At 29.4% G+C, this 12,715-nt stretch overlaps 2 protein-coding genes across 2 annotated transcripts; one reads left to right on the top strand and one right to left on the bottom strand.

Moving 5' to 3' along the window:
• Positions 1 to 5,564: 5,564 nt before the first annotated feature.
• Positions 5,565 to 7,730, bottom strand: LOC115715666 (dof zinc finger protein DOF4.6). Its single transcript, XM_030644324.2, has 2 exons — positions 7,490 to 7,730; positions 5,565 to 7,008 (listed from the first exon to the last, which is right to left on the bottom strand). Exons 1-2 carry the CDS (start codon positions 7,511 to 7,513, stop codon positions 5,992 to 5,994), a joined length of 1,041 nt encoding a protein of 346 aa, XP_030500184.2. The 5' UTR covers positions 7,514 to 7,730; the 3' UTR covers positions 5,565 to 5,991.
• A 3,566-nt stretch (positions 7,731 to 11,296) lies between these two features.
• Positions 11,297 to 12,217, top strand: LOC115713673 (uncharacterized). Its single transcript, XM_030642158.2, has one exon. The coding sequence runs from the start codon at positions 11,297 to 11,299 to the stop codon at positions 12,215 to 12,217; it is 921 nt and encodes a 306-aa protein (XP_030498018.2).
• The last annotated feature ends 498 nt before the right edge of the window (positions 12,218 to 12,715 follow it).

The following is a 12,715-nucleotide window of genomic DNA, read 5'->3' on the forward strand; positions in this document are numbered from 1 at the left end:
AGAGTCCAGCACACTCTCCCCAACTTCCTCGATCCTTCTTTTCTTACCACATCCAGCACTTGAGTTATTAAACTTTGGAAGGCCCAAACCTTTTTTATCCGGATGAAAAGGCTTCCTAGAAATCTTGGGCCTCATAGCCTTGTGGGCCTTAGCCAGATTTGGGTCAAGAGAGCTTTTAAATACCATGGCCAGGTGCTTCACCTTATCTTCCAATTCATTTATGGGCCCAATTGAAGAGGAACAATTTGGTATTGATCCTTTAGAGTCATTGTTACACGTGGCGGCCTCTACTTGTCCCCCAAGTAACTCCAATCCACCCAATGCCACCTCACAGGTATTCGTACTATTGCCATGCACCAACGTTGTGCCACTACCCTCTGTACCTTGTACTACTGTGCTATCCGCCAGGCTGCCATCCACGATCTCCCTCGACTCCTCAGGTACCGGAGTGATTGGGGTCCCATCTCCGGCCATTCGATTTTCCGATGGACCAGCGTCAGCATTCATCTCGGCCAGAGCTTCACGATGAATTTCCGTACCAACCAAAGCGGGTTCGAAACCATTATTAGCTCGCAATAGTTGGTTTCTAAACTCCTCCTGGGCTCGAACCTCCTCCATCTCTTGATTCATTCTGTTCAGTTCATACGGAGCATACCCCGAAAAGCAATCCTTGAACCTAGCCCCGAGGCGCATCCAAGGACCGTACATCGGAACTTTTTTACCGAAGTCATCCGCGATCATCCTTCTTTCTCTTTGGCATCTCATAGCATCATGTCCGATCACTCCGCAGTTATAGCAAACTAGAGGGAGGTTTTCATATTTGAAATAGCACCACAGACACACACCTTCCTCCATGGGCAAGAAAAGACCCACCAGCATAGGCCTCTTCAACTGGACAGTAACTCGAAAACGGATGTACTCCCTAGACGGAAAACCATTCCTCCACATCCTGTCAATAAGAGCGTCCTCACCAATACGGTCTGCGATCGCCTTAGCATTTTTCATGGTCCAAAACCTAGGAGGAATCTCATAGACCCGCACCCATAACGGTGAAGTCGAAAAGTCCACCGCTCTCCAGCATCCATCCTCCGGTAAAGGCTTCGCAGCTAAAAAACCATCTCCGATCTTCCAAGGAGCATTATCCTTAATCAGCTCCGCCTCATGACGTTTAGTGAGCCGGAGTAAAAAGGTGTTACTCGCAACTTCTTCAAGCTTCCAGCCTTTCGTCAGTCTCCATTTCCGAGCGAGAATATTACGTAGGAGGCCCAAGAACATAACCTTCTTGGACATCAAACGAATAACCACTGTCCTATCGACCACATCCTTTCCAAGGTTAGCATCCGCCACCAGAGCTATGGACATCTCCTGAAAACCCGAGGTTACCGAATCCATCATGACTTCTTTTCCTTTCTCAGAAGAAACACCTTCACCTTCCGAAACCACTTTCTCTCCGATAAGAGACTGATCCAACTCCATCAAAAACCAGAGAACCACCAACGAACACAAGAAACACAGAATACTGAACAGACGGACGCAAAGGCCACTAAAAGCACAAAACTCAGCACCACCAAGAAACTCGTATACAAACGATAAAGGGATACACAGAAACCCTAGCCACGAAAGGGCAGATAACTAAAAAGGCCGAAAAATTAATTTGAGTGGACTTCTTTGCTGAAAATCATGTTCAGCTACTTGGACTGGACCATGTAATGTTGATGAATGGAGCATGTGTTCTTGCTTAATTTACTTTAATGAAATTATTCAATTTTCTCAAAAATAAAACATTTATAACAATGAATAACAATTGTTTTTCTAATATATAAATAACATGATTATTATTGTTTTTTTATATATATATATAAAATTGTTATTTTAAACTTATGTATGCAATTAATGAAATTGTCTACAATTCAAGAAAATCATAGAGAATAAATTTCTTTAAAAATACATAAGTAGAAAGAAACTAGAAATTTTATTTAATATATTACGTGATGGTTATTACATGTGAAAATAATTAAATTTGATCAACTAAACAACAACAATATGGAGAATCAGAAGGTGATTTAGATGGATCAAGAACACATTCAACATTAAATTCACTGTAATTTTTAGCTTTGCAAGGTGCCCCACATTCTTTTTTCTCTCGACATTTTCGATCAATATATACACAATCTGCTCCTCTTACTTCTTCAACTCCTACAAAACCAATATAATACACATATTAATTATACATATATATATAAATAATATATATTTATTAGCCCCTCTAATTAAAATATATATATATGGTATTTTTAAAAACTACTAAAATATATATATATATTTTTAGAAAGAAAATATTCTTTTGAACCCTGAGTTGGAGTGTGCCCTAGAGCGAGCCTAATTCACCTTAACTCAAGCTCGGCACTAAATAAATTCTGAGCTCAATTTTAATATTTTTTTTTTAAATATAACTAACTTGAAACCAGTTTGTAGCAAGAACAAATAAAAAAAATATAATCATTCTTGTATACCACTTTCAAATTAAACATCAAAATCTATTTTGTATCATTTTGAAAAATAGAAAATGTGATTTATAACTTTTGTAACACATGGTTTGAAAGAATATTTACCTATTTTTATATATAATAAAATGGAGGAAGAAATTTTTAAGGCTAATCATATAACATTATATATTTTATAAATAAATAAATAAATAGATGGTATGGTTATTATTACAAAATATATATATAATAAAATCAATTCATAACAAGATTACTACTATATTGGAATGAAGAGAAGTGATGAAAAATTGTCATAACATATAAAAATGTTATAACTATATATGTATATATTTATAGAAAATGATAATAAAAATTACATATATAATATGAAGAAAGATAGATGAATATTTATGTGTGTATATACTATATATATATATATATATGAATAGAAATTATAGTTACCCAAGGAGAAAATTAAGAACACCATAAGAAGGATGATAGTCATGTTGTGCTTGGAAGACATATTGATAAAATAGAAGAAGAAGAAGAATAAGTATAAAATTAGATTATAATAATAATAAGCTAATTGTTATTTTTTGAAATGTGTTGTGAAATCTCAAAACTTAGCTAGTGTAATTTATAGGCAAAATTTGATCTAGCTAATAATTTTTAAATTTTGAAATAATTAAATAGGTGATCGCATTAATTATTAATTAAGATTTTAAATTGGTTTTCAGTTTTAAATTGAATCAGGAATTAATTATATTAGGATATATATATGTTTATTGCAAATTTAATTTTTATTGGAAATCCTCGCTATATAAATGATAATGATATGTTATTACTATATAATTATATATGTTACTAAAATATTACAGATTTTAATAAATATGATTATTGATAATAAAAAAAATTATATATTTATATAAGAGTGCTTATTATTACATGAGTTTTTTTTTTTTTATCTTCAAAATATATTATATGGGCCTAGGCTTAAGTAATTTTTTATGTAAATATTTCTAATGCATTTTTTTTTTGGGGTATTAATTATGAGTTTTTTTTTTACTTATATATATATGCAGTATAACAAAATTCTTTTAATATATATCTACAATATATACACAGATACCTTATTACAAAAATAAAAATTATAACAAACAAATAATATTTATTAATGATAATAAAGACTATTAATATATACGCAAACTGCAAAGTTATTAATATTAATTATCCACACAAAAATGCCAACGATTAATTTAAAAATAAAGTCTGGATCAATATTAATTAAGATAAATTCTCTTAACAAATTAAGAGAAATATATAAATATAATTATAAAGATGATTATTGCTTATAGTTCAAAAAAAAAATCATATAAATTAGTATATGGTAGTGAAAGAAATTAGTATATATTATTCACACACAAATTAATTTTATGGTAGATAAATTAATATATATTATTATATAATATATATATAGTTCAAGAAAATCATAAATATATAGTAATAAAATATATATAATTAGTATGCATGTTTTCATTCTTTATAAGTGTAATTATAATACATATAAATATATATATATATATATTTGATCTATATAGAATTTATTATTCATATATAGTATATAATTGCGGTATAATACATGAATCCATTTTGTTTATTAGCTAATATATATTTATTATTAATTAATTATTATATTTGATGAATAAGAAAGCAAATAGTAGAAATTACAGAACAAATCATAATAAATATTTATTATTGAACCGTTATAAGATATATACACACATAGTCATATAATATATATATATATATATATATCATGCTCGCTATAAGTGGCTTACAGCAAAGAACCAAAGACCATTTATACATATATGATCATATATATATGCATGATATGATGATATTCTATATACATACACATATAATTAAATAAATAAATAAATAAAAATGGAAGGTGTGCATATATATATATATATATATATAGATCTGGATTGGAATATGGATGATGAAGTTAGTGGGGTGTATTATTCTTGATCAGCACACTTGCCAAGGAGAATGTTTTGTGGGACCCACTCATTGGACCAGTGAGTGAACAAAATAAACATATTTCTCAATCTTATATATTCACTCACAAAATTCAATTATATATATATATATATATTTATATATATATATATATATGAAAGAGAAGAGAAAATTGAAAGCAATAATAATGAATGATCATTCGAGGGAAATAATAATGAATATTGTTGTGTTGGGTAAGTCTACATTACGTTAAAACAAGATTCTATTCATTTTTTTTTATCTGTTTTGATATTTTAAAAAAAAATAATCTATTTTTGAATAAGTTATAATTATTTAAGGTTATGCATGTATTAATTTTTAAAAAAATTTAAGTAATTTAATATTAAAAATAATATATTGTTACACATGTAACTATTTTTATTGTACCTGTAATAAATAATTATTTAAACTTTATTTTCAATATTATAAACTATTAACAATAGTGCTACAATGTATTTGTGACCATAAAAAAAATTAAACTAAAAAAATTCTTTTAAATACTGAACAGATTTAAAATCTACTATAAAAAATTTCTAAACTAGATCATCATATATATATATATATATATCATCCTTATTAGTAGGTGAGATTTTTGGTTGAGGCAGGTTAATTAATGCCCTAATAATTCCTCTACTCTAATTTTATGTACCTACGTTTTAAAATAGAAATATTTGAAACATTATTAGAATTAATTTACATATTAATTATCATTATTAGTGATACATATTACATGCATGTAATGTAATCACGTGGTACATTTCGAATTATCAAGCACCAAATCTTTGCAGTTCTCTCAACCAATTTAAAAGTGCCACGTGGCTCGGTTTAATCAAAATGAACCATATATATTTTGAAACTTTACAACTAATTGCATCCATTTAAACTAGAAATTTCCACTATTTTTTAACATTATTTGTATATAGTGCTTCATGTGAAGATTTGCTGTACAAGCCAAGTTGGTGTAATTAAATAAATATTATTATATAAGATAATATATATTAATTAATTATAAAATTAGGGTTATAAAAAAAAAAGTACAACAGTGCATATCCATTAACTACTCTTTCCATACAAAAGTTTTACATTATACCAATGCCAACCAATAATGACACAATACATAATAGTACAAATTTAATTATCATAGAAAGAAAAATTACATACATAATAATATTAATTAAAATACCCTAAATTAAATATAAGAAAAATTGTTATTGGATTTCATGACCTTGAAACTCAGATAATTGTACTATAGTACATATCCATTTTATGAAGCCAATCTAAAATAAGCTTCAAAATCCCACCATATTATATAAATAATTGTATCACCCTCTATGATAATCTTTGTTAGCTAATAATTAATTATGATAAGAGAAATTAAATCCAAACAAACCATACCCACAATGAGAAGAAAATTAATAATTAACAAAAAAAAAATTGATTTTTTTTTTTACCACCCTCCACCTAACATTCCAGTCCAATACCCAGTTGAGTCACCATTCTCCTTAATAATATTATTATTTTGATCAATAATTCCAGAATTATTATTATTATTATTTTGTGAAGAAACTTGCTTCAAATCTTCAAAAGGGAAAAGAAGCCTTCCACTACCACTATTATTATTTTCATGGACACTTGGCAAGCTCCCATAGGCTGATGCTGTATTAGTAGTAGTAGTAGTAGCACTAGTGGTATTGGGCCCAAGCCCATCAAGTGAAAAATTGAGACTGGGCTTAAAATCAGGAATTGGAAAAAAGCTATTGAACCCTCTTGAAGTAAGCCCAGTGAGAAGCTCTAAAGCTGAGAAATGATCACTTGTATTAGTAGTAGTAGTAGTAGTGGTGGTACTAGTAGGAGAAGTATTAGAAGAAGGATTAGAAATAATATGGTTAATTTTTTGGTCATTAATAATGGGTGGGTAAAAACCAAGGTTTAGATCATGGGCTTGGGTTTGGGCTTGGGCTTGATGGGCCTGATGGGCCTGGCCCAATTGATTATGAACTAGATCAGGAAGCCTAGAATTGATGATAATTTTTGATGATGATGAAGATGAGGATGGTGATGATCTTTTGTTCTTCCTTGAACCACCACCCACTGGAATGCTTCTGAGGGACCCACCTTCAGTCCAATACCTTCTACATGTCTTGCAAAAGTACCTTGGTTGAGTTAAGCTGTAGTTGTTGTAGTAACAAAATTTTGTGTTGGTTGAATTGCACCTTGGGCAATTTAGGGCTTGTTGATGATGATCTTTATTTTGTGATGATGGCTTCATCATGCTTGTTTTTGATATTGATGATGATCTCATATCCACCAAATTAGTATTATTATTATTATTATTAATTATATTATTATTATTATTATTAATCTTACCACCTTGTGATAATGATGATGAAGCTTGAATATTATTGGTATGAGGCTTTGGGCATGAGTTTGTGATTATTTCTTCTATTGGCTTCACCACAATTTCCTATATTAATTTCATCACACAAAAAAGTAAAATTTTATTAATTAACAAATTATTAAGAATAGAATAATTAGGGCAAACAAAAACAACACAAAAGAAAAGATATTTAGTTTTTTTTTTCCTTAATAATAACAGAAAAGACAATGGAAAAGAGAAAAGAAAAGAAAAGAAATTGAAAAAGGAGATTTACTCTTTGTTTTTTAAACACTACATAAGCAAAAGATAAAGATAAAGTTTTTTTTTTTTTTTTGAAAAACTGATAAAAACTAAATCCAAATTCAAGGTGGGGACTTAATTTCTTCCACTATATGAACATAATAATCTTTTTTCTCAGAAGAAAAAAAATATAAAAACACACCCTTTTCTTTAAATATATTATGTTAAAAATCCCATAAAAAAGATCATATTTTTAACTGAAAAATATTATAAAAAACTAAACTTTATAATTGTAATACACATAATTGATCTATATATATATACCTACCTGTGGCCAGTGAGCTGTATCCATGAATGAAACTGAAGAAGAAGAAGAAGAACAACAACAAGAAGAGAAATTGTTATCTTTAAAGATTGAGAGAAAAAAAAAGTTCACTTTTTTTAGAGAGAGAAACAGAAGTGTTGTAAAAGAATGTTTCTAAGAGAGAGAGAGAGAATTTGCTTTGGAGTTTCTATGTGTTAGTATGACCCTTGCTTTATGTGTAGTGAGTATGAGAGAGAGAGAGTCCTACATTATTTTGTGTTCTATAATTATGTGTATTGTAATAATAATAATAATAATAATAAAAATATTCTTTGTTAATTTTTTTATAATTTGGATTTTATTATTATATACTAAACTTTCTTAGTGGGAATATTTGTCTGCAAGGGTTTAATAGTTTAATATAATTATCACATTTTAAAAAGTTTTCAAATGAAACTTTGTGGGTGGCTATAAGGATTTATATGTTCACATATATAGAATATATATATATATATATACACATGTATACACACTACTCATATTGATGGCTTTTTTTTTTTTTTTTGCTCTTTTCTGACCAGAAAAACTGGGGTTAGGTCAAATATCTCTAAGTATAATTTTTGGTAAGCAAATTAAAGTAAGGTTTTTTTTTTCTTTTTGGCTATAGGTGTTTCTTGGTCTGATTATCTTGATCAATATGTGTTTTTGTATGGTGGTATATATAATTATAAAGCAAAAAGTTGAAAAGAAAAAAGAAGAATTGATTATTAATATCACTTAATTAAACTCTTTTAGTTAAATTCATAATTATAAAAATAGAGAAAAATAATTTATTTACATTACAGATATAATGATGTTGCCTGCCTCCATAAAATTGACTATATATATGTGTGTATATATATATATATCATCCAATCAAAATTGTTTTCATTTTGAAAACTGACTACAAAATTAATCATTTGATATAGTTTGTCAATTTTTTTATGGACCAAAAAAAAAAAAAAAAGAAAAAATGGGACTTAATTGTCTAAGATAATATATAATTAATTATAATCAAATTATTGTCAAAATGTTGAAGAAAAAAAAACTAAACAAAAGCCAATTTGGTATATACAACTGAAAAATAATAATTAATTATATGAAACATAATAATATGAATAATTCTCATTCCAAAAACCTTGAAAAAAATGTATAATGATAATTATTATTATTATTATAATTATTATTTTTTATTGGAATTAGAAGTATTGAAAATTATTTCTCATAGTAAATGTAGTGTTTGGTAGTGAAAAATAATTATCAAAATAAAATTATTGTCAAAAGTGACACCAAAAAAAAAATTATTATTTTTTTAAAAAAATATACTATATCAGTGTATATTTGTATTATTATGTTTGGAAAGCTGGTTAGTTATTACTGAAAAATAATCAAAATAATATAATCGTCAAAACTAAATTATTTTTTTTTAAAAAAAAAATAAATGAATAAAACCCTATACTATATCAGTGTCTATATTTGTATTATTAATTTTCTTTGGCTGTATGTTGTTGCCATTTACTCAATTTTGAGATCCTTTTTTATCTAAACAGAGAAACAGAAGCCATAAATTTGGACCCAAAATTGTATGCAAAAGATTTTATTAGAGGAACATGAAAAAGAGTGATCTTGACTGAAATGTTTTTACTTCTTTTTATTATTTTTTTCATAGAAATAATGAAAATAAATAAAAGAAGCCAAACTTTTAAAGAACCCCATTATTAATATTTGCTTGCTCTAGCCAAACAAAGGTGCAGTTTCATTCTGAGGTTGCATTATATTTACCTTTTTTAAGTAAAAATCATTGTTTTAAAGAATAAGGTTATAAATTACCACTAATTAGTATGAGTGGATATTATTAAAAAAAATGAGTTTTTAGACTTAATTTTTCTATTTAATTAAAAAAAATATTTTATTATTTATATTATATGAGATTAGATTTGTTCTGAAAAAAATAAAACAAATATTAGGTAGAAAAATAAGAAAAAAAAATTGAGGCTTATATATTTTTATGAAAACATTTTTTGATATAGTGTAATTTTTTTTTTTTAATTAAGTATAGAAATTCGAATTTTTCTTTTGTTATTCGTCGTTGGATCAAAATAAGTGAAATTTTTTTAATCACAACTTAAATATTTTGTGACTAAATGTGAAAATGTTACTTGTGACAAAACATAATATTTAGATATAAATCGTCACTAATTTAATTTTAGTCACAATAAATTGTAATTAACTAATATATTTAGCTATAAATTTTTTAGTCACAATATAAGAATAATAATTTATAATTAGTCACAATTTTTTTATTTTTAATCACAAAATTTTATTATAACTAAAATTAATTTTTTTTTAGTGAGTAGATGTATGTATATATATATTTATATATTTTTTGTAGTGTCATTGATTATAATTAGTACTAGAGACTATATCACTATGTTAGGTGGCTACTACAATTATGGGTACAATGATGTTCTTGTAATTTTATGTATGAAAATATTATGTGCTACAATAAGTTTCCAACACTTGGCTTCATATATATATGTTCAAGATTATATAAATATATATAATAATATATATTTATATAAATGCTGTAAGTCAATCTTCTACTCCAAGTATAAGAATTTTTGGGGCTACTGCTCATAATTATATTCCTATGATATATATCTTCTTCATTTTTCTTTTTCATATATATAAGAAAAAATATTTTGAATTATTCCTATGATATCATTAATACTATATAGCACACATGTATACATATATATATAGTGTTAGTGTTAAATGTTAATGTTAATTATATATATGCTTTTGGTTTGGACTTGTAGGCACATGTGTGTATGCACATAATTATAAAATTAGCACAAAGGAAAAAAAATCCATAACTTATTAAAAGAAAAAAGATATTAACTTTTCCTTTAGTATGTTTTTTGCACTTAAAAAAAAAAGTGAACCTTTATCTTTTATCCATATATCTATTTTGTCTTGAAATTTTTTGACTACAATTTAATTAATTATATATATTAGTGTCTGTTGGAACTTTGTATGAAATATGTAAAAATAGAAAAGTGAAGTGTGTGAGTAGGAGTCCCACATGGGATAGAAACACTACATTTTAAGTGTATATCTAGTGCAAGTTTGAGATATGGGTTTGGGCCCCAAGGGGTACCCAGTTTTGCGCGCATGGGTGAGGACTCACACACTGGACCACCACACACGCGCGCGCGCGCGCCGCCGCCGCCGTCCGACCGGACCGGGTTGGCGGGTGAGGTGTCACTTTATTTTTTGAAGAAAAATTATTTAATTAAATAAAGATTTATTTTTATTTATTTATTTATTAATTAATTTTTTAACACGTGATCAGAAGAGGTAAAACGCGATCAGTCAATGATCCGCCTTTTCCTCCCACGATCCAACTCCTCCCACGATAATATTACCGTTTTCTTACCGTTTTTTTTTCTTCGATCGACTTCTATATAAGTCGTATCAGAACAACGTAAGAATATATCTTTTCTACATTACAAAATTCTTTTCTTTCTTTACGATTTTTTCTGAGAGCAAACAGTAGGGTGTTACAGAGCGATACAGTTCGGTGCAGAACGTATCGTACTTATACAGAGGCTGTTTTATCCTGGGGACGCCGTGGTTGCTAGACTGCCGTGCACACTTCGGGCAGAGCCGCGAAACGTCTTAAAGAGAGCGACATTGTCCGCGACTCAGCCAGATTATTCTATCGGTAATTCGTTCCAATTTCACTGTATTTAATTTCGGTATAACAATTTTAAGACGTTCAGTTCTGCTATGGCTGCTACCGATGAATTTTCTGGTTCTGCTTCTAACGATATTAACAAGCCTTTCCGTTTTGAGGGATTACATTTTAAGCGATGGAAACAGAAGATGTTGTTCTACCTGACGATGAAGAAAGTTGCTTTCGTTCTCAACTTTGCTACGAAGCCAGTCGTCTCTGAAGCTTCTACCGACAAGGACAAAGAGGCTGAACGCGAGAAGCAACAAAAGGATTTGGACTCCTGGGTCGAAAATGACTTCCTCTGTAAGAATTTTATTCTTAACGGTTTATCTGACGATCTGTATGACTATTATAATTCAGATAAATCAGCAAACGAAATATGGGATGCTCTGCAAAAGAAATACGATACTGAAGAAGCTGGAACTAAAAAGTATGCTGTCAGTCGCTACCTCAAGTATCAAATGGTGGACGACAAACCTGTGGAAGCCCAATCTCACGAACTTCAGAAAATTGCACATGAGATCATCTCAGAAGGTATGACTTTAGATGAACAGTTTCAAGTTGCTGTATTAATTGATAAGTTACCCCCTTCCTGGAAGGATTTCAAAAGTACTCTCAGGCATAAGACTAAGGAATTTTCCTTAGAAAGTTTGATCACCCGCCTTCGTATAGAGGAGGAAGCAAGAAAACAAGACCAGAAAGATGAAGTGCTTGTTGTTTCAAACAACAACACTAAGAAATCCACACCAGCGGTTCTGAAGCCTAATGGCAAAAATTTTAAGAATCAGAACCGCAACTCGAATTCTAATTCTAACCGCAACAACCCTCCTCGTAACAATAATCAGAGTTGGAACCATAATAGGAACCAACATGGAAGGCGACCACCTCCACATAAACGTAATGACCCCGCACGCTTTTGTGTTACAACCGTAACAAGCCGGTCATATGGCACGAAAGTGTCGGAACAAGCCTAGCTCTGCTCCGCAGGCTAACTTGACTGAAGAAGCTTTTATAGCTATGATCTCTGAGATCAATATGATTGGTGGATCAGAAGGATGGTGGGTAGACACTGGCGCCTCTCGCCATGTTTGCTATGATCGTGCTATGTTTAAGACATACACTCGCCGTCGATGACAAGAAAGTGTTGTTGGGAGATTCCCACACCACTATTGTTGCCGGAACTCGGAAACGTGGAGCTAAAGTTTACCTCGGGAAGAACCTTATTGCCGAAAGATGTAATGCACACTCCCGAGATGAGAAAGAATGCGGTTTCTGGTTTTTTGCTTAATAAGGCTGGGTTTACTCAAACAATTGGGGCTGATTTGTACACCATCACTAAGAATGGTACTTTTGTGGGGAAGGGTTATGCTACTGATGGAATGTTTAAATTAAATGTTGAATTTAATAAAGTATCTTCTTCTGCTTACATGCTGTGTGATTTTAATGTTTGGCATTCTAGACTTTGTCATGTT

The sequence above is a fragment of the Cannabis sativa genome, chromosome 5 (genome assembly GCF_029168945.1).
Source record: "Cannabis sativa cultivar Pink pepper isolate KNU-18-1 chromosome 5, ASM2916894v1, whole genome shotgun sequence".
Taxonomy (NCBI): Eukaryota; Viridiplantae; Streptophyta; class Magnoliopsida; order Rosales; family Cannabaceae; genus Cannabis; species Cannabis sativa.

Excerpts from the sequence above, each read along its gene's own strand:
- LOC115715666 (XM_030644324.2), bottom strand. The coding sequence starts at position 7,513 with ATGGATACAGCTCACTGGCCACAG. Across the intron at positions 7,009-7,489 it reads ATACAGCTCACTGGCCACAG|GAAATTGTGGTGAAGCCAAT; the intron begins GTAGGTATATAT and ends AAATTAATATAG.
- LOC115713673 (XM_030642158.2), top strand. The coding sequence starts at position 11,297 with ATGGCTGCTACCGATGAATTTTCTGGTTCTGCTTCTAACGATATTAAC.